The 27,779-nt window shown below is 36.7% G+C and overlaps 1 protein-coding gene across 2 annotated transcripts; it reads right to left on the bottom strand.

The window, feature by feature from the left end:
• Positions 1–111: 111 nt before the first annotated feature.
• On the bottom strand, positions 112–26,465 carry LOC129258766 (cyclin-dependent kinase 8-like). Of its 2 annotated transcripts, XM_064098747.1 has the most exons (14): positions 26,262–26,465; positions 20,053–20,268; positions 18,477–18,587; positions 17,485–17,628; positions 16,878–16,935; positions 14,908–15,039; positions 14,225–14,368; positions 13,484–13,553; positions 12,151–12,223; positions 10,875–10,972; positions 8,489–8,573; positions 5,758–5,838; positions 3,429–3,548; positions 112–2,948 (listed from the first exon to the last, which is right to left on the bottom strand). In XM_064098747.1, the coding sequence occupies exons 2-14, from the start codon at positions 20,251–20,253 to the stop codon at positions 2,703–2,705; spliced, it is 1,563 nt and encodes a 520-aa protein (XP_063954817.1). In that variant the 5' UTR covers positions 20,254–20,268; positions 26,262–26,465; the 3' UTR covers positions 112–2,702. The 2 variants fall into 2 exon arrangements, with proteins under 2 accessions (XP_063954817.1, XP_063954818.1); XM_064098748.1 differs by lacking the exon at positions 5,758–5,838 and having other exon boundaries at positions 26,262–26,391.
• Between the last annotated feature and the right edge of the window lie 1,314 nt (positions 26,466–27,779).

Raw genomic sequence — 27,779 nt, 5'->3', positions numbered from 1 at the left:
AAAGTATGTGAATTCTCACAAAAAAGTATGCCTTTAACATGGCAGTTCGCAGGTTTTTTTCGCGAGGGGGGGGAGTGGGGGGGTAGTGTACTCATAAACTTTTTCTTAAAAAAAACAACAACTCAAAGGCGGGGGAGCGAAGCGATCAAGCTTATCATTAGGGCGCTTTTGTATTTTTTAAAGTAAATTTGAAGGATTTTGTGTAGAATTTTAGTGAATTGTGTGAAAATTTACAGTAAAAAATGAAATTCTTTATAATTTCTGTCCGGAAATTCTTCGGCAAAGCCCGCTTTGCCTCTGGCCTTTTGTACATATTTCACTTAAAATGGTAACTTTTATCAACTCCATCCGTACAGCAAGTGTTCATTTCATTGGATGACAAAAAATATATAATGGACAAAAAGTTTTTACTACATTTTGGGGGTTTATTTTCAGTATATAAAGGGGAGAGTTGTTCCTGTGTGACATCAAAAATCTTTGTCGTCTCATTGTCAATAACAGGATCTTTATAGCACTAGTGATCTTGACATTCAAAGGCTCATATATGTCATATATAATGCTTAATATATGTCATTTTTTTCTAAAAACCTTATTCTTTGATTTTTGAGTTTTCACACAAGGTAACTTTTCCTTGGGGTTTTGTTCTTTAAAATCTAGACAAGCATGGAGAATATCTCTTAAAAGAGATAAGAGCACTTCAATAATGATGAACCGATATCAGAGAACCAAAATGGCAAGGTGAGAAATGGAATTGATAGCAGAGGAGATAGATGTGAATTAGGAATAAAATTTTATTCCTTGCACTATCCGTAATAATTCCTTTTTTTTACTTGTGAAGCTAAGTAAATCAATATTCCGACGAAAGAAAATGTGGTGCACCATGAAACCACTACACTCTTCACCTGGCCGACGTGGTTTGACCGGCTTGCACTAAACTATGCTGTTTACCTCAGTCCAGGAAGTGGGAGAGAAATTTGCTGTATATTTATTTGCGAAATTTAGACCGTTTTCGAGGAATTCTTCCTCCGCTTTTGCAGTATGGCTTTCATTTTTTAAACATCATGATCACATTATAGTACCAGCACTGTTTGCTGCCTATGCCTGCGCGCGATGTTTACCCCGAAGCTAGAAATTGGCCTGTCCGCTGCAGCCCATAGATGGCGCACCGTATTGTGAATCCACCGGATTGCATCAATGTTTACCATCCAGAGCTTTGCTACATGTATGTAGACATTGGAGGAAAGAAAAAGACGCTGAGCTGGAATCCCGCTTAATGCTGCATATCAGATTTTTTTAAGGTATCCATTTTTAAACGGCCCCATGATGTACAGGAAATATGACCATGAGAGTCCTTTTGAAATTCAATCTGTTTTATACGTGTACATGGAAGTGGTAAGGAGATAGGCACAGGCCCGATTTCACAAAACTTGTCAGAAATAATAAATGGCATATTACAAAGCTTCTACTGCTTTGAATTGTAATAGAAATCAATAAATGAATAGTGATGTTCTTTGACATGATTGTGATGGCAATTAGTCTTTTACCTGTCAATTTTATTTCTTGGTTTGTCAAATTAGTTTATCAGGGCCGCGTCTTACAAAGAGTTACGATTGATCGCATCAATCGTAACTCTTTGTAAAACGGGGCCCATGTCTATACCATTCATGTATGACCCCTAACTCCAAAATCAACAAGTCAATAGGGAAGCTTCGCTGTAAATAGCCAAAATAATAATTTTGTCATCAAAAAGTAAGAATAACAACAAGTGGTACAGTTAAGTAAAAGGCAAGATACAAGAGATTGTTTGACACCACTTTTTTCCAGACTGCTTCGAAGTTTCACAGAGATTACACAGTGTGAAACTCTTATGATTGAGTGAACCCCAAACATCAATCATTGCTTTCTTCTTTTTTTCATGCTCTCACTGAATTTCTTCTACAGTGAATGAAGCATTGTGTGGGTTATTTGTTGATCAATTCCAACATGCTTTTTTTATATAATGTCATTGCAAAGCTTAGGGAGTGTTTTTTTTTCAAGAAAATAAAAATATCAAAATTTTATTTGGGTGACTATAAAAATTGTTGGTTGGAGGTGGCAGGTCCTTTGCTTTCTGCTATCTCTTCTACTTGGTCATTTTTTAAATGATAAATATAATACATGAATCATAATGTCCGGCCCCAAGTTTCCTAGCAGTCTAGAATCTCCTAGTTCCTTTAGGGAATGGAGTTGATATCTTTGTTAATAATGATGTTGGTGATGTTGCTGCTGATGATGTTGCTGCTGTTCTGAAGATGACCTCCGTGTGTTGGACCATTTTGGAGAGCAACATCACCAACCCAAGAGAAACATCACTGTCTTTGCATTGATTCCTTCAAAGCTAACATTAATAATGCCTTTGTTTGTTGTGTTTATGATGGTGCAGTTGTTGATGTCTTGATGATGTGGTTGATGATGTTGCTGATGCTGTTCTGAAGAAGGCATACACGTGTTGTACCATTTAGCAGACCAGCAGCCAGAAAAAAATATCAAGTTTTCTATAACTTTAATAATGCCATTGTTGGGTGTGTCCTTGATGATGAGGTTGTTGATTTTGTTGCTGCTGTTCTGAAGATTACCTCCGTCTGTTGCACCATTTTGCAGAGCAAAACCATCAATTAAGTGAAAAAAAATAAAGTGTTCTACAGATGCCTTCAAAGTTAACTTCAATAATGCCGTTGTTGGTTGTGTCCTTGATGATGCGGTTGTTGATGTTGATGGTGAGTTTGATGATGTTGCGGGTGGTGTTGCTGCTGCTGCTGTTGTTGCTGCTGATGTTGGTGGTGCTGGCCGTGTTGCATCTTATTGGAGTGATGCGATCCGGACGAGGAGTACATCATTCCTTGTTGAGGTTTGTTGTTCTGAGACTGGCCTCCTTGTGTCGTGTTACCCCCTTGATAGCCAGACATTCTCTGTGAAATCAAGAAGGAAAGAAATTCAGAGATATGCTTCTTTGGGCCATGGCAGGGACGCTACATCAAGCTCAGAAGGGCACTGACAGGCAGTTATGTAATATAAATGCATAAATTTCCATTTTTCAATGGTTCATGGTGACTTATTTTTGTTTTCCCTTGACGAAGGGTGTGAAATGGTTCGCCTATTGATATACTAAGCGTACAGTAAAAAATATTGTCAATTTTCTGAGGAAATTATATGTCATTGATTTTTTTTAACCATAAGTTATATATGAAAGTTGCTCATATATGACATCACAGATCAAATAATCAAATTTCTAATAAGTTTTTTATTCTGTGATGGATTTTTCTCAAAACCTTCGGCAATATTTCTTTATGATTTTTTCAGCTCTTTTTACAATCAACTTTTTGTCAGGGTGAACCCCCCCCCCCCATTCCTGGTGTAAAAGCCCCCTTAAACAATCCTTGAGCGCCCACCTGTTGTTGCTGGTATTCCTGGGGCATGATCCCTGCCTGAGCTCCCCCATGGCTGGAGGTGTTGGTTGGTGCTACCCTCAGCCGCTTCGCTCCCTGGGCGTGGCTTGAAGATCCCCCCGTCTGTGAGAAGAGAAATGCAAAAAAAACGGGGGTGTTTCACAGAGCAAATATTTGCTGACGGTGATTTAGCACTGATTAATTTGCTCTGAGCCAATCAGATGCAAGGATTTTGGTAGCTTATAACAGGTGTCAGTGACAGTCACTCTACGTTTCATGAAATGCTCCCCGGATGTAGAGAACAAAGGGTCATCGGGAAATGACAAAGAACAATACATGAGAAGATAGAGAGGGTGGGGGAGAGAGAAAAAGCAGAGAGATAGAGAAATAGCATACAGACAGGGAGACAGAGGAGGAACAGAGACAGAGAGAAGAGAGACATACAGACACATGACTAAGAGACAGAGGGAGACAGTCCGACATAGACATGAAGAAAGACAGATATAAAAGGTATTATTGAAAATATATTAAAATTCCTTTTTTTTTCAATTTACTTTTTAACACACTGATTGCAAAATGCTTCCTTATATAAAGGGATATTTCGTTCTTCAAAAATTTACTCCAGAATTTAACCTAATTCTTCAAGAAATTAATCTTAATCTTTAATATGTTTTACTGACTAGCTCAATGTGAAATAATGATTATTACATAAAAAGTTTTCACTGAATATATTTTGAATCAGAATACTTAAGTTACAGCCAGGGTAATAATATTCAAAGACCTGTCTGGTGCACACAAAAGTTACACATTTTCATATTGTACATTGTACTGTTTATTTGGAAGGCAAAAGTAACAGTTTTTTTTTTTTTATTATAGTCATAATAATAATAGTAATAAGAATAATAATAACAAAGACCGATTCTCTCTGTATGTGCTGTTATCGTAAGCATGCGGACGCTATACCTGCAGCATACCACTTTTTTGTTTATTATTAAACAAAGTCCAGTAATTCATATAGAAATAAAGGATGATAAATAGACTGGTAAAAAAATTGTGAAATAAAAAGCTGCAACCACAAAATGAAAAAAAAAAAGAAGTGAAAAACATGGATGGGTGGGTGTACAAGCACTTTACTTATACGGTACATTTGTGAAAATACAGCATCCAGTTATCAACACTCCACTAAATGACATTTCCACCTTTTTTTCCAATGAAATTCACTCAATTGCAAACACAGTGGCCCGTATTCTGAAGTCGGGTTTAACTCAGACCACGGTCTAACTCTGTACTAGAATTATTGGATGCCAAAAATTTTAAAATCCTTTTAATAATATATTTCTTCTTATGTTTACTATTTTGTTTCCTTTTGCTTTCATAATGAAGGAAAATACTTCAGATATCATTCACAGACAATTATGGATAATCTGAGTGTCCAATGAGTTAATAAATTGGATGTGTGCTGTTAGGGATTTGTGCCCCAATCGGCTCTCCATAGTTAAACCACAACTTTAAACCAAGGTTTAAGTTAAACCCGAGTTCAGAATACGGGCCAGTGTGTTCAATGATGGCAGTGCAAAAGAATAGCGTGCACCAACTAGCGAAATGGAGCATTGAGCAAAATAAATGAATTTTTGAAGCAGTTCAAACAATTTTCCTCAATGTACAAACCATTGAGGTAAAATCAAAACGGGATGCATTAGAAAGCCTTACATGAACATATGTGTACTAGTAGGTATTTGTAAATAAAATAATGATAGATTTATCGAAGATTCTAAAGATTTATAGAATGTAACACCCATGTGAAAATTGAAATGGCATTTTGTTAGCATTTTTTTCTACTCCGCTTAAAATGCAAAGCATGCACTGCTTTATGAAGAAAAACAATGGCTTAATAATTGGATGAACATTTTTCTTCCCCTTTACCCATTTACTGTTTTACATTTGTGCATACTTCATGTTAATTTTAACCAGATAACATTTTCCTTCATAGCCCTGTCAGTTATCCCATACCATCATGAAATAAATAAAGAGATTCAGAAGCCACATACATGTACATATACTGTATGAAGTACAAACGATGAGACAATAAATTTCAATATTTTCTTGGGCAAGGCCCCTTTTATTATGGGGCATATCTCTTTATCTTAACAGCACAAAAGGAAAAAATTCAAATGGGCACAAGCAAATCTCCAAGGCCATTGATGAGGGACATTAATGCAAGTAAAATGGCACCCAAGGCTATGGCCTTAGTGGCCTTGGAATGAAATAAGAATTATTGAATAATTGCCCTTGCCCCAGCCCCCATAATTAAATTAACCAGTGTTCCACCTACACTTCCTTGCTGTGAGGTGGAGCCCGCCATGGAGGTAGCGACACGCTGTCGGTGGGTAGAGTTGCGACTGGAGGACGATTTCTGCAGATGAGAAGAGGTTTTGGGTATGGAGGGGGAACACCGGGAAAGGAGGGGAAAAAGTGCATAAAGTAATAATGGGAATCTGCAAAAAGAACGTGTGCTATTATCAAATAAGGGAAGGAATTTCAAAGGTCACGAAATGAACGGTAATATGAATATCGAGGACAAAAAAATAATATGGCAATATTTTTCACACGGATCGTGACATACTACACTATGGTGTGGGTGAGAAAGGTGAAAACCTACAATTTGTGACGACGGAGCTGCACAGGTAACTATTTTGTAACTTTGTTAATTGAATGAGATGTGCAGTGCTCTGTCAGAGGGTAAACTGATACATGTACGTGCATGTTTGCAAATAATAACGTTAGGTGACGTTGTTGAGAGCTCTACTGACTTCGTAACCCATATGCTCCTCCAACAATTGCTAGAAAATACTGCATGTATACCCATACGAACGCCAAGTAAATTGTCAAATTGAATTATCGCGAACTTCCCTACATGTATGTACATCATTGAAATATCTGTACACAAAAAAATGGCGTATGTGCCTCTGAAGAAAGAAAAAACAATTTTTTTTTTGCAATTGTTGTAGGAGCATAAAATCAGTGCAATCTATGACTACATGTAGGTTAATGGCTAAGCCCGAACAAGAAATCTACGACCAAGTCCAAATCATGCCACCACAAAAAAAAGTAAGGCCAAATGGTTCTGAAGTGTATGAGGCCGGAAAGGGGGGGGGGTCACAACGCTGTTTACAAAATGTCACATGACTGTACCTGCACTATGTTCTTACATGAATGTACTATTAACATGAGATTCTGGTTTGATTTCCATCAGCTCAAGTTGAAATCTGGGGCCCGTAAAACAAAGCTTAAAGGACAAGTCCACCCCAACAAAAAGTTGATTTGAATAAAAATAGAAAAATCCAACAAGCATAACACTGAAAATTTCATCAAAATCAGATGTAAAATAAGAAAGTTATGACATTTTAAAGTTTTGCTTAATTTCACAAAACAGTTATATGCACATCCTGGCTGGTATGCAAACGAGGAGACTATGACGTCACCCACTCACTATTTCTTTTGTATTTTATTATATGAAATATTCTGATTTTCTCCTCATTGTCAAGTGATTCAACGATTAATTCCTCCCTGAACATGTGTAATTAGCATTGTTTAATACGATATGGTTCAGTCAAGTTGGTCCTTATTGTCAAATCTATAAAAAATGAAATATTGTAGAATTCAAAGAATAAAAAACAAAAGAAATAGTGAGTGATGGACATCATCGACTGACTCACCTAGTTGTGCATATCACTGTTTTGTGAAAAATAAGCGAAACTTTAAAATTTCTTATTTTCTTATTTTACATCCGATTTTTATGAAATTTTCAGCACTATGCTAGTTTGATTTTCCTCTTTTTATTCAAGTCAGCATTTTCCTGGGGTGGACTTGACCTTTAAATAGCAATCATCACAGAATATATTTACAATTGATTGCATTGACCTTGAAATGTAATCCAATGTGACAATCAACCGTAGGATTAATCGCTACCCTCTGTGTAACAGGAACCTAATCTTTGCAAATTGAAATTCTTGTTGCTGACGGCAAAATATCTGATGGCAAATTACATTTTCCAAAAAAAGGCAATTCAGTCCCATTTGGTTTTAACACCACAAAAAATTATGTGTATCTCATATGGAAATATCAAAATGAGCAAGTCACTCCAAAATTTCATTAAAATTCACAAATCAGTGAATACAGTACAAACATTATTGGTGCTATGCAAATGAGGGAGTCTATGATGTCACACACTACCAGCTACATGTATATAAATTTTGCATATTTTACACACATTTAGAATTTTTCATGGTAAAGTTAACATAAACAAGACCCTGATCTCGGTGTACAGTCAATTAGAATCACACTCCGATGTGATAAGAAGCTTCATGTACAAACTAATGCCAAGAATGACCAAAATACCAATTTCACTTCCATTTCCATAAATAAAGTATTTTTTCCCCACACATAGCAATGCTGCATTCATTCCTTTGATTTGTTAGCAAGCATGCATCGTCACCGCTTTGAAAACAAAAAATATTTTTATTTGAAATAAAAAAAACAAACCATGCAGTGTATAAACATATAAGAACCATACATGTACATGTGATATGCAGTGCATATTAAGCAAATATACTGATTGACAAAATATTTAAGCTTTCATAATTAACATTTTTAAATAATATTCAGTTTAGATTTAAGAAACTCTTTGCATTTTAAATGTAAATAAATCATATTTCCAAACTGCACTGATTTCAATGACTGACAAATATTCTTATCTAGTTGATGGGTGAAAGAAACAAAACATGAAGGAACTGATTTTCAATTATTAACTTTTTTCAAATTGGTCATGCAAATTCAACACCTCTATTTGCGCCAGTGATTTAGGAAACAAATGTACAAATAAAAAAAGGCAAAAAACAAAGAGCATGTCGAATTTAACGAGTGCACCACTGGAAAACTGAGTAAACACCTAGACACAAATCCATCAGGTAAATGTACATAATATTTACATGCAAATCCCTATATGTACTCTCATTTGAAATAGTGTGTAGTAAGGATTCAAAGCACAAGAGCATTATTTTTACCTTATTGTTGTCTGACTTGTCATCGTTGTCATCGTCAGTGAGAAATTCTCTTTTAGGGTAAGGGATTGGTTTTCCATCAAACACACTTTGGAATGTTCAAGGAAAAAAAAGGAAAACAATAATTGATAACATTGTTTATTGAAATTTCAGTTGGTGTCATTGGTCAAAGTGCAGGTATACCAATAGAAATTACATGCTTCTGATTTTAGAAATGCATGGATACATTTGACTTTTGGTTATATAATATCTGCTCAGAACTTTCACAAACATTTTGACATACACAATGCATCCTCTTCCTCTCATTCTTCCTCCTCCTCCTAATCATCTCCTTCCCCTCCTCTCCTTATCATCATCATTATTATCCCCCTTCATCATCATCCTCAACATCATCATCAGCCATCATCATCAATATCATTATCATCCTTACCATCATCATCACTATCATCATCATAATCTTCCTCCTCCTCCACATCTTTGTTATCCTCCTCCTCCTCATCATCATTACCCTCATCATGATCATGATCATCATAATCTTCATCATCATCCTACTTCTCCTACTCATCATCACGATCACTATCATTATTCAAAAATCTATTCAGCTGTGTGTTGTGGTTGTTCTTTGAAGTACTGATCTTCCATAGCTTGCTCCGATGTCATCCTCTTGGTGGGGTCCATCATAATCATCATCATCATCATAAACACTATCATTGTCATCATTATCCTCGCCTTCATCATCATCCTTACTATCATCATCATCCTCATTATCATCATCATCCTCATCATCCTCATTATCATCATCATCCTCATTATCATCATCATCCTCATCATCATCATAACCCTCCTCCTCCTCCTCCTTCTCATCATCGTCATCATCACGATCACTATTATTATTTAAAAACCTACTCAGCTGTGTTGTGGTTGCTCTTTGAAGTACTGATCTTCCATAGCTTGCTCCGATGTCATCCTCTTGGTGGGGTCCATCATTATCACCAAGACCATCATCATCATCAACACTATCATTGTCATCATTATCCTCGCCTTTATCATCATCTTTACTATCATCATCATCCTCATTATCATCATCATCCTCCTCCTCATCATCCTCATCATCATCATCATCAACAACACTATCATTGTCATCATTCTCCTTGCTTTCATCATCATCCTCATTATCATCATTATCAGTCAGTCCGCAAGCCCTAAAAAAGTAGCTTCTTTTATCCAAGTGATATTCATGACTGGAGGGTTTTTGCATAGTAAATGAGCTTGGTGCGAACCAAAACACCTCTTTTTATTCGGCCATTGCTGCTCTAAATATTGACCAAATTTCATGTTTTTGGTATCTTTGTAAAGAAGAAGAATCATTCTTTTAGGTCATGTGTTTGGATTTTTAAAAGAATGTTGTAATATAGGAAAAAACTTTTGATCTAAAACATGAAACAAAATATTTTTTTTCATGCAACAAAAGTTGTTATTTTCACACTTAATTCCTGTTTGGGCACAAATGATTTTTAGATCATGATAAAGCTGAAGATCTAAGCTTTAATATGATATAATTTTTATAAGAAGATGTATTTTAGATGGGTCAGCAGCCAGCTTTTTATAGGCCAAGTACATTTTGCAGCTCAAAAACAAGAATACTGCGTTCTGATTGGTCATAGAGACCACAAAACCCATGCAAATTCCAATGTTCCCCACACTGGGCCTCTGCAAGGTCACACTCACCATGTGGTAATCTCTTCAAATTACCCGAGCCTGTTTGTTTTGTAAACAGTATTCAGCCAATCAGATCTCTGGATTTTATGTTACTCAGAAATTTCAGAAATCTCGTCTTGCATCTTGATGGAAAAAGCTGGCTGCTGACCCATCTAAAAGATGCCACATATCAAGAGTGACATTGTAAGAAAGTATAGAGTTTGAGCTTTCTGATGATATAAATAATGTTGGTGCCTAAAACACAAAATGTTGCACAATTTGCAAGTGAAAACAGAGGAAGAAAATTCTGTTTGATGCATCTTTTCAGGTAAAAAATTCACTTATTTATCAAAATATTTCATTCAAAAGAAATGACCAATATAAAAGAGTAACATTTACTCTTGCCCATGGTACAAAAATTATCAATATTACTCAAGGAGAAAGTGGTTAAATTCTTTGAGAGAGAAAGTCTCACAATTCACGAGATTTTGCAGGGACATGAATTCAGCCACGAGAGGACTTGGATAAATCTTGCTCATTTGCTCATTAACACAGGGGCTTGCGGACTGACTGTTATCCTCCTCCTTATCATCATCATCAACAGTATCATTGTCATCATTATTCCCGCCTTCATCATCATCCTCATTATCATTATCCTCCTCATCATCACTATCATTATCTAAAAACCTACTCAGCTGTGTGTTGTGGTTGCTCTTTGAAGTACTGATCTTCCATAGCTTGCTCCGATGTCATCCTCTTGGTGGGGTCCATGGTAAGAAGCTTCGATAACTGAAAATTATCAATAATCAGAGGGATACATCAACTGTTTTAGAAATTATGACTGTAATAATAATAATGATAATAGGCATTTATATAGCGCCATCTATCTAGAAATATTCTATTCCCAGGCGCGTTGTTATTATTATTATTACCCCGGCTTTAGCTCGAGCTGCCTTTCAGCGCTCATGCATTCAAGGAATTAATCCTGCCGGGTACCCATTCACCTCACCTGGGTCGATTGCAGCACAATGTGGAGTGCAGCACTATCACCACTACTGTACCTTCACAAGTAATATAATATTTTCAAAGTAAATAAAATATTATTAAAGATAGCAATGGAGAATAATAAATTAATATTGGCCTATTTAAGACAAAAAAAGTGCTTTTGTTTGGCCAAGATGTGTTACAATAGTCAGTATTCCTACTTTTATTTGGGAAGTGACATTCACTCTATTCCTAAAGCATTTTGTGTCAGTATGTTACAATACTCAACTGAAATACAATTCTTAGATGCACATCTACTAACTGAATATTGTCATAAGTAGTATATATTATTTTTCAAATCAATCAACCCAGGTGAGGTGACTGGGTACCTTGAATGCACCAAGCGCCTTCAGCATTTGGAGCTCAAGCCGGGTATTAAATACATGTATCAAGCACCATTGGATAAGCAACTGGAAAATTATTAAACTTAAGTAGGTTTGATTCATTAATTAAATGTCGGTATCTTGGTCTAGTGGTTATGACTCTCGTCTTTCAATCTGAGGGACGTGGGTTCAACTCCTAGACATGGCGTGTTTTCCTACAGCAAGAAACTGATTCACTGAGATATTAAGACCGGAGCAAGTGTTGCAGGAGCATATATATGTCATATCCCCGAATGGGTACCTGGTAAGAATTTATTCCTTGAAGAACAGCTGCTCTGCTACAGCCAGGGTAATTATACTGCATTAGAGCTTAGAGACATCAGGGGCCTGTTGCAGAAAGAGTTACGTTTAAAAGCAAGTCAAAATATCAAGCGCAAGTCCTGAATACGGGTGCCTCATTGGCTGAAAATCAAGTTGCGCAAGACTTTTTCAGTTGCATTTGATCGCAACTCTTTCTGGAACGGGCCCCTGATAAAGTGTAAAGCACTATAAAAGCAAGTACAACCTAGTGATGAAATTGGAAGCTGTATGACCACTCACCAGTTGGAATGCTTTGCTGTCCTTGGGCACTTTGTGCTTGTCCATGTATTTAGGCAAACAGCAGCTGGCATAACTGTAAAAGAGAAAGGGAAGAGAGAGGGAGAGAGTAAAATATAGATGAAAGATGTGGGTGTGGAGTTAGTGAGGGAGAGAAAGGGGGAAGAGGGAAGGCAAGAGAGAGATAGAGAGAGAAGGGTAGACGGGGGCAAGGGAAAGGGAAAACAGGGATAAGAAAGTGAGGGGGCAGTTTGGGGGGAGAACGGGTAGAGAGTGGACGAGGGATAATAGAAAGTGAAGGAAGAGAGCAGAGTGAGGAAGGGTATAAGGGGGAATGGGGAGAGGGGCAGAGAGGGGACAGGAGAATAAAGAGATGCATATAGATGGAGATAGAGAGGAAAGGAAGAAAGAGGATGGGGGAGGGAGAGAGAGGCAAGAGAGAAGGGGGATAAGAAAGTGAGAGAAATTTGGGAACTGGAGATGAAGTAAGAGGAAGATGGAAGTAGATAGGAGAGAGTGGGGACAAATGGGAAGAGGAGGGGTAGAGGGGACTGAGAGAGGACATGGGAAAATAGACAGATGCATGTACATAAAATAAAGTGGAGAGGATAGTTATTAGGTGGGAGGGGGGAAAGAGAGGGGAGGCAAGAGAAAGGAAGAAGGGGATAAGAAAGTGAAGGACAGTTGTGAACCAGAGATGCAATAATAAGAGGGAATGGGAGGGAGATAGGATAGAGTGCGGATAAATCAGGAGAAGGGGAGAAGAGGGGCAGTGAAAGGCGGAGAGAGGACGAGGAATCGCCCTGATCCCTAGTGTAATTTTTTTCCCCCTGATCCATCACTAAACCTCATCCAAGTTTGCACTAATCTAAACTTGGAGGAAAAGATCCATGCTCAAGTGTAGCTTACATCACAAGCAACTTCCAATAATACAACAATGTGTGTCAACATCATTTTCCTTTCAAAGAAATAAGGTGTAAAAATGTTTCCCTTCAGGAGTCTGTTTCATAAAACTTGTTAGAATAACAAATTTTCAATAACAGTTGCAAGCTACTGAAATCCTCCAATCTGATTGACTGATGGGAAATTTGTTATAGATATTGTGCATTTATTATTGTGACAAGTCCTTATGAAACAGGACCCAGGTCCAGATGCCTTGAGCAATCTTGTGGCTGAATTCAGTATTACTTTCATTAACATATCAAGGTACACATTTAGTACTTATAGAAAGCAATCCTGAAATATTCTGACCCTAAATGGACAAACTACTCACTTTGATCTTCTGAAATCTTAAATAAATCATATTCTGACCCTAAATGATGGAGAAACTACTCACTTTGATCTTCTGAAATCTTTCATCAAATTACCATGTTCAGGCATCTTCTTTATATCCTCCCAATCTTTCTCTGTTGAAACAAAAAACAAAAAGTGTTACACTCTTACATTCACATGTAAATGGGTACGGTATTTCGGACACTTCAAAACAGTTGTTCCTTCCTCATTGTTCTTCTCAAATGCAAGCATGAGTTAAGTTTAAAGTCAATTCTCGAACAGTTCTTCATACATGTATATCCCCAAAACAAGCAATCTTTAATATATGTACAGCATACAATCACCTCAGTAATTATTGATATTTCAGCCAATTATCCGAAAATCCACCCTGTTCATCTCTGCTTCCTAAGGCAAAATTGGGCCGAGATGAAAGATAAATGAAAGTAGTTGCAGTAAAAACTGATTTCACGAGAAAGTCAGTAAAACCAAGGTTAAGTATTACTATATCATCGTGGATCTAGATCTGGTACAGTTATAACTGAACTTTGAGAAATCTTGAAATCTACGCTGAAAAATATATCACCAACACAGATAAGCGCACGTGGGCAGTGTACTATTATTGCTTTGAATGTCGGCTTGACACTTGACCCGAATCCCGTGCTTTATCAATAGATATATAGATTAGATAGATGGATGGATGGATGGATAGATAGATGGATAGATGAATAAATAAATAGGCAAATGAATAAATTAATGAATAAACATATAATTTTATCAATGAATAAGAAAGGTACAACAACTTTACCTTGTGGGAAGCCCATGACATTGAATATTCTGTCTAGTTGATCGTGATGATAAGGATTGCTGGTTTTAATATCTTCTTGACGGCAGTGGAAGATGGGTTCAGAAGTTAGTAATTCTGCAAATATACAGCCTATAGCCCATATATCTAAGGAGATCAAAGAAAACAAAATTACACTCTTTATGCAATGTCATCATAAAAACCTTTATCAAAATATAGAATACATATACCATATTTTATACACCTAAAATACAGAAGAGTATATCATCATCCACATCACCATTACACAGACATTTGTGTCCTCTAACACATCAGATTCAATGAATTGTTCAGTTACGAATCAGTGTCATCCTTTTAATCAACAACATACAAGTTTACAAATATTATTTGTAAACTTGTATTTCGTTAATTATATCTTTACTTTTACATAGAAAGCATCTGTACATTAAGAACAGAGTTTCATATAAGACTATAATAACGAAAACATAAGAACAGATTTACATGAGACTGTTACCTATTGCTTTTGTGCAATGCCTGGCCCCTAGTAGAAGCTAGGCGCTCTGTACCAGACGATCACCACCACAAGATCAAGGTTAGCAATTATGTAGGTAGATATTTTAAAATCAGAGAAATCCATTCAAGACAATAGGGAAAACAACACAGAAACGGATACATGGGACTGTTACCTATTGCTTTTGTGTAGTGCCTGGCCCCTAGTAGAAGCTCTGGCGCTCTGTACCAGAAGGTCACCACCACAGGGTCAAGGTCAGCTAGAGGTTTGAGAGGCGAGTTGAATAACCTTGCAAAACCCATGTCAGCTAAAAAAAGAGAAAATGGTCATAAAGTGATTATTGTACAGTGAAACCTGTGTAAGGACCACCCATGAGAGCCAAGAAAAGCGGTCTTTATGAGCAGTGTGGTCCGTATGGAAAAGTTCTAAGGGATCAAAGTAAGCTAGAGGCTTGAGAGGCGAGTTAAATACATGTAACTTTGCAAATCCCATGTCTGCTGAAAAGAGACGGTTGTCATACAGATTGTCATATTCCATTTCAATAACAGAATCATCACATAAATTGTGAATATATACATGTAATATCAATTCACAAGTTGCAAAAACATTGACATGGTGTAAAGTGGAAGTGCTTTTCCTAATAATAATAATAATAATGTGACTTATAAAGCGCCAAATCCACTCTGTAGAGTGCTCAAAGCGCATAAAGAGCTAAGAGTTAAATAAAAAAGTTTTTAGAAGATTTTTGAAAGCCTTGACAGGTACATTTTTTTATGTCTTCAGGAAGGCTATTCCACAAAGTGGGACATGCAAAAGCAAATAATCTTCCCCCCCCCCCAGGTTTTTGAAACTTTTGGAATAACAAGGTAGCCAGAAGTGGATGAGCGCAAAGACCTACTTGGTCTGTAGTAATTGATAAATGTATTGTGGTGTTGATCCAAGAATACTATGAAAAGCAGGCAACAGAATCTTAAAGATAATCCCATTTTTGATAGGGAGCCAGTGCAGCGTATTCAAGATGAAAGTGATCAGAACATGCAAACCATGTGTTTGAAGTTACATGTAAATTTCACAGCAACCAAACATGGTTCTGGGCCCCGTCTTACAAAGAGTTACAATTGATCGGATCAAACTCAACTGTATGAAAATCCGTCAGTGTGACTGTCATATTTTTTTTTCTACAGGAAATTTATGCAATGTCCTTGTAAACAAAGAGAGGCACACTGAATTTTCAAGAAAGCAATGAATGTATGAATAAACAGCATATCTAGAAATTTTTTTTAACAAACATGCATTTTAGATGTTGACGTTGCTGGCTTTCCAGAGTTGTGGTTGATCGGATCAGTCGCAACTCTTTGTAAGACGGGCCCCTGAAGTGACCAGTCCCAACAGATTTGATTGAGGCAGATTCACCAATGCAATCCTCAATGTAGGAATCGAACCTACATGTAATTCTTTTTCTTGCTAATCACAAGCTAATTTAGTGGCCCATACTCTTAAGTCTGGTTTACCTTAGGCCATGGTCTTACTCTGTGCTAAAACTATGGAAAGCAGAAAATGTCAAAATTCTGTTTAGTATTGTACGTTTCTATCATGATGTTCATCATGCTCTCTATAATGGTGACAAAAACTTGTTCAGTTATCATTCCCATCATACTTGCACTGTTAAATATTTTTGTCACTAGTGGCTTTCCATAGATAAACTGCAAATTTAGACCAGATTTTAAATTAAACCCAAGTTCAGAATATGGGTCAAGGCGTTTGTTAATTCATGCTCATCACTAGCAAAATTAGACTTTGCATTTTGAAAGTGACTATTTTCTAATACCTGGGCCCCATCTTACAAAGAGTTACAATTGATCCAATCAATTGTAAGTCTATGGAAATCCATCAGTGTCATAATTTTTTCTACAGGAAATTTGTAAAATGTCCTTTGTAAACAAAGGAGAACACACCAAATTGTCAAGAAATCAATGAATTTATGGATATACATTCATATCTAGAACAAATTTCGAACAAACATGCATTTTAGATGTTGACTTTGCTGGCTTTCCATAGTTGCGATTGATCGGATCAATCGCAACTCTTTGTAAGATGCAGCCATGAATTAATAGTGTTAAAATTATAATCTTTATGAATTCTTACCTATTTTTACTCTTCCCCTTTCAGGACCTTCACCCATTACAAGAATATTAGCTGGTTTCTGTCAATAATGAGAAATTACATTTTAGTTTTACACAGAATTGAAACATAACAGAGCAAGGGATGAAAATGGGGGAGGAGGTTGCTGGTATTTCAAAGAACAAGGCTACTTCAGAAAACTGTTTAAAATGTGATAAGAACGCCTGCTTGTCCTTATGTTTTTGGCATGTCATCAAAGTACAAAGAATATGGAGATTAAAATATGCAGTTCATAAAAAAGGAGAACTGGAGATTTAACCGAAACTAAAGTTTATTACTACTACTATCATTACGAAGCACCCAAAGTTGTGCAATCTTACAAGATCGTGACAAACATGTAACACCCAGTTAGAATGAAGATAATGGATTCGGTCAAGAATCATTATCATTAATATAATTATTATTATCATCATCATCATTATGAAACACTCCCCAGTTGTGCAAACTTACAAGATCCCGATGTAACACCCAGTTAGAATGAAGAAAATGGATTCCGTAAAGTATCATTATCGTTATTATCATTATTATTGTCATCATCATTATGAAACACTCCCTAGTTGTGCAAACTTACAAGATCCCGATGTAACACCCAGTTAGAATGAAGATAATGGATTCCATCAAGGATTTGATAGAGGAGAGACTTAACCATGATGGGCGGCACTGATGTAGGACCCTTCTTGCTTGCTTTGTTTGCCCGATGGTACTTGATGATATGCTACACCAACAACAGAGGGGAAAATAGAAAAGAACAAAGACTAGTTCAGATGGGTCCATAAGATTTGCTCCTGCGACAACTATTGAAAATCAGCGTAGTGCAGTAAACCAAACATAAACCTAAAGTACAAACGTAACCTAAATCCCTTCCTCTCTGAGTACAGACCACCTTCTGGGTCCGGTAACACAAAGGTTAGCGATTGATCACACACTTTATTTTCACGATTGATTGTACATTGTAGTCAATGCAATCAATCGCAGAATAATGTTCTATGATCATTGCTAAGCTTTGTGTTATGGACCCCAGGTGTATTATCGTACTACTTGAGCTTTTGCCAGGGATGGACAGGTGCATTACACCTGTCCAGGTGAACACCCTTATCTTTGACGAACTGCGCAATGGTTTTAACATGCATACAGGTATGTTGTGACTCTCCTACACAGGACCAACACTTGCGTCTTTTCCGATAGACGAAGTGTTACCACTGCAAAATATGATGCTGACGTTTTTTTGCATAGGTCTATTAAAAAAGGCCCTTTATTTTAAGAGTTGGAACATGAAAGCGAACAATATCAAAATGTAAATCTGTACAAAATCAAAAACTTTCTGAATAATTTTCATTGATGTTTCACTATTCAGTGCGTTTATTACAACAAAGCAACAGGATGGACTTTCCCTTTAAGTTGGTCAGACAAGTGTTCCAGTGCACAAACCTTAGTTAGTAATCAATCATAAGAGTTGATAATTGCAATTGATTATATTGACCATTATGTGTTATCATGAATCGGATCAACCTTACAAGCAATTGCTATCAGAGTGCCGTGTAATCAGGTGCAGTGATCACTTACCCATAGGTCATGTTCTGAGAAGTCGCAAAGGAGGTACACCTTTCTATCGCTGTGAGAGAGGAAGACCCTTCGTAGACAGATCACGTTCGGATGACGTAATTCCCTGAGTAACTGGGAAAGAAAGATAAAGAGGGGAGAATTTAGTTCCTGGACTGGTCTTAGATATAGAGTTAGGTTTAGGGTGGCAATAGGGTTTTACGTTAGGTTTAGGGTAAGGTTTAGTATAGGGTATAGTGTTATTCATCCGAGGTTAATGTTGGTCATTCCATTTGTATGTGGAATTTATAGCGGAGCAATTGTTGCTGGAGCAACTGTCACCTCCAGGGGCCTGTTTCATAAAGAGTTACAACTGTTGTAACTTTGCCATTATGGCAACTACCATGGCAACAGGGCTCAACAGCCAATCAAAATCAAGGTTACCATGGTAGTTGCCATAATGCCAAAGTTACAACAGTTGTAACTCTTTATGAAATGGGCACTTGGACACATTATGCCAAGAGGGGAAACCAAGGTTATTAATTTCATAGCCTCATCATACAAAAAAAGAGGGTGGGGGTCAAATATAACATGGATCCACATCAAATAAACAATATACTCATTAATTTGATCGGTCATCAGAATAGAAAACTATTCTTGGTACCTTCAAACTAGTCCAAAGTGTAAACATCCATGACTATCTCATTGAGCATGTTAGAATTGTACCAAAAGCAACTTGAATAGTATATATCGTCGGCTTCCCGCAAGAAGGGACAAAACATACATTTTTACGAAAATGCAAATTATGTTTTAACATCATTTTTGTGCTTCAAGCAGATGGTGTATTACTTTCTGTCCTTATTCTCAAACTTTCTGATAAAGCTAGATTTTTATTCATTGATATTTTGTGATTTTATTTAAAACACTCTAAACGCTTTCTAATCTTAAGAATGAATACCGTACGCCCTTTTCTGGGAACAAAAATACGCAATCCACTGATCAAGTTCCCGGAAAAAGGTCGCTTTTGGCAAAAATCGGTCTATTGGTCTAAGCACGTTGAACGAAGAACTGTCTTTTTTCCGGGAACGAAATACGCGATCCAGTTCCCAGAAAGGATGCATCTATGTGCATAAAGCAGGTTGGAATGTTTTTGCTTATTACGTCATAATGATGTCACATTTAGGTTCGAGAATGGTACCAGAAAAAGTTAATGACTTTGACATGCTTTTTCAGCAATAAAAAAAAGTCCCTTCTTGCGGGAAGCCGACGATATGTTCTATTGTACATGTATGCCCTCCCTAGTGGCCATTGCAGTAAAGTTTCTATCAAACGCAACTCTAAAAATCATGCACAACTTGATTTTCAACCAATCAAGAGCTCCCATTTGGGACTTGCGCTTGATGTGAGTACATGTAGTACTGCACTCCCACACGTGCATGTATCATTTGTATACTAATGCCCTCATTGATGTGCATTATTTGTATACTAATGCCCTTGTCTGATGTGCATTATTCATACCCTCAATGATGTGCCTTATAATTCCCTATTGCCCTGATATGCATAATTTATACTTATTCCCTGACTGATGCACTATACTCACAGCTACTTCCCTACATGCAGACATGGATATTCCTGTGCCTTCTATCTGCTTCAGGGCATATTCCTTCTTGGGTTCCTTCTTGGTGGTGGCCTTGTAGACATGTCCGTAAGTTCCCCTGCCAACTTTGCACCCCTCGAAGTCAAAGAGGTCTTCCACGGACTCCCGCACCTGTGAGGTCTGCTGCTTGAATTCGTAGTCCATTCCTATAAATACAGCCTGAATGAGAATACCAGATACATATAGGAGTGTTTATCAAAATTTAACCTGAGCTTCCATGCAGGAATTTTAACTCTCTCATAGAATGAAGGCAATTCAACATCCAGCTTTTCTCCTCCATATTTATGCAAGTTGCATACATGTACATTAAAGGAGAATGAAACTCTTGGAGCAAGTTAGCTTTTGTGAAAGCAGAAAAATCAAAGAATAAGATCAACAAAACTTTGAGTAAAATAGGACTAGCAATAAAAGAGTTATGAGCATTTGAATGTCGAGATCACTAATGCTATGGAGATCCTCCCATTGGCAATGCGACCAAGATCTGTGATGTCACACACGTACAACTCTTCCATTTGGACACTGAAAATATACCCCAAAACATCTCTTTTTGCTCATTTTAATCATATGACAAACGATTCATCAATGATATAATGTTGTGAAACCTCTGTACTTGTCATCTCATAAAGAGAACACCTCACCTTGTGATAGACTCTATAAAAGTGAGAATATAAGTGAAATAAGTACTAAAGTAATGAGGGAGTTGTACGTGTGTGATATCACAGATCATGGTCGCATTGCCGTTGGGAGGATCTACATGGCACTAGTGATCTCAATATTCGAATGCTCATAACTTTCTTATTATTCATTCAATCTTCCTCAAACTTTCAACAATATGTTTCTTTGATTTTTCTCTTTGATATGGATTCAGCTGGTTTCAAGGGTTTCATTCTCCTTTAATATTAGACTGACCTGGGGCCTGTTTCATAAATAAATTGCAACTGTTGTAACTTTATACATACATTAGACTGACCTGGGCCTGTTTCATAAAAGGACTTGCAACTGTTGTAACTTTGCCATAATGGCAAAGTCCATTATGAAACGGGCCCCAGATGCCAATTTTCTTCTTAATTCAATAAAAAAAATAACTCAGCATCACAAACAGGGCCCTTTAACACAAAGGTTAGGGATTGATCGCTAATTTGAAAGAACAATTGTGATTGGCTCCTGTTCAGTTTACTCTACAAAATGTGCATGCAACAATGACCATGATTGGCCATTTCATCTTAGGGATTAATCGCTAACCTCTGTGTTACGGAACCCAGATGTATTATGTTTTCAAGCTGGATTAAATCATTATAAATGCAAACTTTTGCTTTATTTCACTTTATAAAAATGGCAATATGTACCCCCTCCCCCCACTGAAATTGAAAATATGGAGAAGGTTCAAAATAATATAGCTAGCCCTAAAATATTTCATATGATGGGAGAGTGGAAATACATAACAAAATATGGCTATATCTGTCAAATTTTCAGTGTGTGCAATTAAATCCATAGACATCTGGGGCCTGTTGCATGACGAGATGAGCGATACGTAGGAACGTCCTAGGACCATTCTTCCGAGATAGGAAGATTGGCGACAAATGAGCGCTTTCCGTTTCACGAGGCCAATTTTGTCTTTCAAGTCCGCGACATCGTTTGATATCGATAGTATCGGAAAAATATTTAGTCTTCATCGTCACCTGAACCTTTTATTTCGGAATGACGACTTTTCATAAAATCATATATTTCAATAAAAGGGGGTCAAATAATGTTTTATCTATTACTGATTGTAGAATTGATGTATGGAGCGTACTTTATGAGGTAAAAAGAGAAAAAACTTTCAAGATTCACAAACATAACTGGATAAAATCGAAATTTTCATTATTTCCCTTATGTAGAACACGGTGTCCTTTTAGAGACACCTTTCATTGATATTTCAACGAAAGAGACCCTTGTCCGACATAAAAATTGATTTAACTAAGTAATTTCGACATTCTATTAGTTCAATATACTGATTTTTTATAGAATACATATATATAATGATGATTTTGCAAATTATCCGTTGATATGTTATCTGTTGAGGTAAAAATAGGGTTTGAATGAAGTAAACAAAATCAACAGTGTCTGATTGTATGAGACTAAAAAGGAAAATATGAGAGGCTGCCTGTGAAAAATCTAATTTATTTATTTTATTTGTCAGATATAACGCAAGAAATACAAATGTGAGTGTTTAGAGTATAAACATACCAGGGACTCGATTTTAAGGCGCGCGAGAGCGATCGCGCGCTACATGCGCGCCTTAATCCATTTTTGGTAGCGCGATTAATAGCGCGCCTCGCAATAGCTGACCTGCGCGAAAATGCCTAAAGTCGCCCTCGAAATCACCCAAAATCATGCTTTCGGGGGCGACATAAAATCTGAATGTCGCCCCCGAAATTATTGCCGAGTGATAACAACTCAACGGCCCACTAGTGCCATATGCTCGAGCTCCGCTTACCATTTAAAAACCATCCAAAATCCACACTCAAAATCACGAATAAGCCTTAAAAGTAGCGAGTAGCGCAGTTTCAAATTCCGAAGTTGCGTTATTTTTTCTGTACCACGTATTTCCATACACATGGTACCAGGTATGGAAAAAAAAATCAACGCAACGGTCGGGAAAGAGTTGCATGTATAGGGGTCCATTATGACTACCACCGTGTGCCATTTCGAATGCACATGTTTCCCCTACAGATATCACAATTCTGTGATAAAATAATTCGAATTACACAGGAAATAAATCCCAGAGTCTAGTAACCTAGCATTGGTGAGTTGTCATTCGGCTTTGCTTTTCAAAACGGCTTATTAACTTCCAAAATAAGTTATCTAATTTATCAATTATAACTAAAAAATCATTTGTTTTCTTTTTCTAGGGGATGAGGTATTATATCAGACAATAAATCATCAAACAAAGCTCCATCTTTTTTACAAGGACGGCGGCAGGCTCACGCATTGGCGCTTTTACTAGCTAGCCAGTTGGAGCTCTGTCTCTCTGCCAGAGCTCTGGGGGACAATTCGCTCAGTAAAGGCCTCAATGATGGTGATTTTCTGTTTCAGACAGAGTTTACATTTCAGGAATATTATTCAAAACTGCAAATAAAGTTTGATGATTTCTTCATTGTCATGTATATTTAAGTTCTTAATGAATACATTCTCACCAAATTTAAACTCCCCCATAGAGAAATTAAATTTTCATGGAGATCTGCGTTTTCAAAGAACTTCAGGAAAAGTTAGGGTAAGAGGGCCTTTATTACATGTACATGGCTGACTAGGGTATTGTACTGGAATAAATGGAGTAGAAATTAGATATTGAATTCATTTATATCCAAGTCCAACTCACAGTCACACACACACGCACACACCCATCCACACACACCCACATCCAAGATTCTAAACATGATATATAACTTTAAAAATAATACAATATTAAACAAAAAGTAATAATTCCTTAATAAGTGAACAGGTATTCCTCAAAATACAAAAAAGTAGCATTTAAAAAGAGCCCCCGGAATTTGACAAAAAAATTAAAATGGAGCCCCCGAAAAAAAAAAAAAAATTGTCAGTGACTTAACTTTTAGCCAAAGTCAAAACCTAACTAAAACAGGTTTTACAACACACAATCTAATTACAATACATTGTAAAACAATTATAAATACTTCCTTTGGTTGTTGATTGTAATTTTATAGTACATACATTTCCTCCATCCATTTTGTTAATTGGGCAAAAAGCTCCCCTTGTATGTTGAAGAAGAGCTTTTTGAAGTGCTCCTCTACCGCTCTCCTTAAAAGTTCTAGGAGAGCTTTTTATTGCTCCCCTTATAATTATAAAACCGAGTCCCTGACATACCTCAGTTGCATGATAAGTAACCGAAGACCAGGAAAATATGAAAATTGCTGCAAACATGTCCAAGAGGATAAAGTAGTGCTTTGTAATAACAATTTAAACATAGAAAAGGTGTGCAATCCGCAATGGAAAAAATACTATTTACAGAAATAATGCTAAATATTACAATGATCATAAACGTTGGTCATCTTTAAAGTTGATCACTTAATTTATGGAAGCTTATATAAGAATATAAGGTTTAAGAATATAAAAAATATATATGTTCAACATTTCAAAGTTGAGGAGTATAGAGACTACATTATTGCTTTAACATTAGGCCTACATAGGGGCCGAAAGGGGCCTACCCTACGATTTGAAATACGCATCTTCATATGGACTTCCCATAATCTTTTCTTTAATGAACTAGCTTATCTTCATTTGTAATAATTGTGATGGATTCGTAAGCTATAGGCCTAATCTGTATCTTAAATTCAATTAGCTATTTTGTTACTGCAGATTTTTTGTTTTGTTTCATTGTTTCACATCTCAAGTTAGCCCAAATCCGACAATTAATTTTCATTGATTGAAATTAATCTCAGCAAAAAAAAAATAATTATAATGAAAATGAAATAAAAATAAATGAATGATTTACCATGTTTAACATTTTAGTTTTGTATCGTGTTTTTTTTTTGCTGAACGTTATTAACACGTTTTTTACCTTACATAATTTCTTTTAAATAAATTTGTTTTCATGTTATTTAATCATCTACATTGAGAAAGCATGAGGGGTCAGAGAGATAGTGCCGCCCATTTCGTTATTTCAAAAAAAATTAATGGAAATGGTATGGGGATAGGACGGAGAATAAAAGAAAACATATTTAAAAAATATTTGGGCCTACATTAGGCCCGGACATAATGCCCGGAGAAGTTAAAATGACATCTGTTTTTGGTCGTCTTGCCGTGCAAAAAGACGACCTGAAATTGATGACAAATAGCCCCCATATAAAAAATAACTTGGCGCCATCCCAGATAAAATGCATCAGTGTGCAACCCCAAAAAATGTTTAAAGGTGATATGTCAGTGTGGCTTGCCGTAAACGCATTTTCTCTCAATGCCGACGGTGGCGGGCGGTGTGCAAAGAAGATCATGCCTACGTAGGACATGTCTGGAGGTGTCTTTCCAAGGACCATTCTTCGTATCGCCCAAATCGGCTTTGTGAAACAGTTGAGCGATATCTCGTTCTTACGTAGAATGGTTCTACGAAAGACCCTTTCATGCAACAGGCCCCAGTTTATTTAGTCAAAAAAGGGTCTCTACACTTCTCAATTTTCATACAACTATTCGTCATATATTGATTCTTAAAAAAATTGAAGTCTTTTAAGTATTTTTTTCTGAATCAAAAATAGAGATTGAAAATTGAAAATTTTCTTAGTGTTACTTTTCACCAATAGAGGGCCTGCACAAAAATAATATGTATAATAATAAAATGAATATGCATGAAATTGCAGACACCAGAGTCTCAATAATTTTCGATCGATACTGGAGCGATCCGATCGCACAAAGACTATTTCCGGATATTGTTATCGCTAAAGTATCAATACTTTCGCACGCAGTCCTAGGGAATTATTTTGGCGACCGTCGTAGTCATGACATGATCTGCGCATTGACCAATCAGCGGTCTCCAATTCGCTGAGCTCTGAGACGAGACTGAGTCTGACTCTGACTCAGTCTGAGTGATGGTCTATCCGTTGTACACAGTGAGTCTATGCCACAATTGCACTGTGCTGAGCACTCCAGTCTCTCCAGTGAATACAAATATGATCCATACCTTACTAATATTATAGATTGCAACTGTCATGACTGTACTGTAGTCTGGACGGATTTTTGGTTACAAAAATCACATTTTTATGATTTTTTTAAATGTGTGTTGTAGAAAATCAAAAAGGCAAGAGAAAACTCTCCTTACTCTTTTTACTAGAATCATGCAGATAGCCAGATACGCGTGCGCAGAGAAGGGGGATTGTGCATGTACTTCGTGACTTTACGTAAGCTTAAATAGCAAATAGCAAAACTAATTCTTTGACATGGATATTGCGTTTATCAGGACATGCAACTCTATTACACACATATTAAATAGGGATATCCCGATTTCGTGATAATCTAATTCGAATTGTACACTAAGTAAATCGCCGCACGAGGAAATTGACACGCAGTCGGATCAGACAAGTATACGAATTACGATACCATTCACCAAATCAAGACATATTGCGCGTAACTGATTTTTTTTCATTATTTAGAAAATAATTACTCACCAAATATGGCCACTGAGAATCAACAATTTAAAAAAAGTCAGCCGGAGCCTGTCAAGAGACGAAGAAAGGTAAGTCGTTTGAGCCGGTTTGTGTCTAGGACTAGGACGTCACTCGACTCGCCCGGGATATCGATACGGTACCGGTACGGATACCTACCCGAAGCAAAAAAAAACGTGCGATCCGCATTCGCCATCCGGATTAATTGAGCAAGTTCGGAGAAATGTCGGAGGATTTTGGTACAGCTAGTTGAGGCATGACGCCGCCCGGGGATACACCCAGGAAATTCAAAGAAAAGCGGACAGGTGCCAAACACCATAAAATTTACTGTATCTTATAAGATGTTTATGCTATCACGAATTTGATCTCGAACAAACATGGGTGTCGATCACGGGGGGGATGGGGGGGATATATCCCCCCCAATATTTCAAGTAGGGGGGATGGCCTGTATTATCATCCCCCCAATAATTTAGGGTAGACAATTTATGATGATGAAAAAATGTAAAGGTTTGATCATGATGATTATAGTGATGATTATAGTATGCCATCAATCAGTTTGTTTCCCTCGCAATTTGTGTATATTGTTATTAAATAAAAACATTCTTTTCCAGGACTTTTAAACAGATGGGTGGAGGTTCAAGATGAAAAAGAATGAAATGTTTACGTATATGATATTGTTTAACACATGACATAAAAGAACCCCGACGAAAAACAACTTTTGTTGATAGGGTGTTCCATCCCACCAGTGGTAATATGATCATATTTTTTTTTATACAATTTTTAATAAGTGAAATCAATTAATGGTTTCAGAAAGAATAATCATTCATTTCTCTCTAAAGCGTATCTTCGGATATGAAGATCGGATTTTTTTTCCATGTTATTCTTGTTATTGTTATGGACTTGAATAACTAAACTTGATTGGCTCTTTCTTATTTTGGCAAAAAGAAATCTCTTTTGAGTTTGGAAAGGGATGACAGTTTTGCATTCTATATGAGCACACTCATGCGGTACGTAAATTTCATTTTAACACATATATTAGCTGATATTACACACTGATGGTTCAAGAAAATGTTGGAGAAATATCATAACATGACAGTTGAGTTTTGATTGTTTTTATGTTTGTTTTTGTTTATTGCACTTATAAAGCATTTAAAACATGTTAAAATCCAGGGTTAAAATCGTCTAAGGAATGACGGTAACTGAGCCCGATTGCGCACGAGAAGCCACACAGTTTGTACTTTGTGCTAGTCTTAATTTGTCCGAATCTGCATTTTATCATCATGCATTAAGAAGAAAAAAAATATCGCCAGTCGGGTTAGATTTAAGAGAGAAGTTGTATACATCATGTCCAATAAACAGATCACTTTGTACATGGTCCAGACAATTTTTGTCATTTTTTCTTTCGTATGAGTTTAGAATGGGCTTACTTGTAACACAAATTGAATTTTCAAAAAAAAAGTATAAGTACAGTACACTGCAATAATGAAAGAATTTCCAAGAACACAGTGGCGTAACTACGGG

Source organism: Lytechinus pictus, chromosome 4 (genome assembly GCF_037042905.1).
Source record: "Lytechinus pictus isolate F3 Inbred chromosome 4, Lp3.0, whole genome shotgun sequence".
Taxonomy (NCBI): Eukaryota; Metazoa; Echinodermata; class Echinoidea; order Temnopleuroida; family Toxopneustidae; genus Lytechinus; species Lytechinus pictus.
This window is presented reverse-complemented; position numbering and strand designations above follow the sequence as displayed.

Excerpts from the sequence above, each read along its gene's own strand:
- LOC129258766 (XM_064098747.1), bottom strand. The coding sequence starts at position 20,253 with ATGGACTACGAATTCAAGCAGCAGACCTCACAGGTGCGGGAGTCCGTG. Across the intron at positions 18,588-20,052 it reads CTGCATGTAGGGAAGTAGCT|TTACTCAGGGAATTACGTCA; the intron begins GTGAGTATAGTG and ends TTTCTTTCCCAG. Across the intron at positions 14,369-14,907 it reads GCACTACACAAAAGCAATAG|ATATATGGGCTATAGGCTGT; the intron begins GTAACAGTCCCA and ends TGATCTCCTTAG.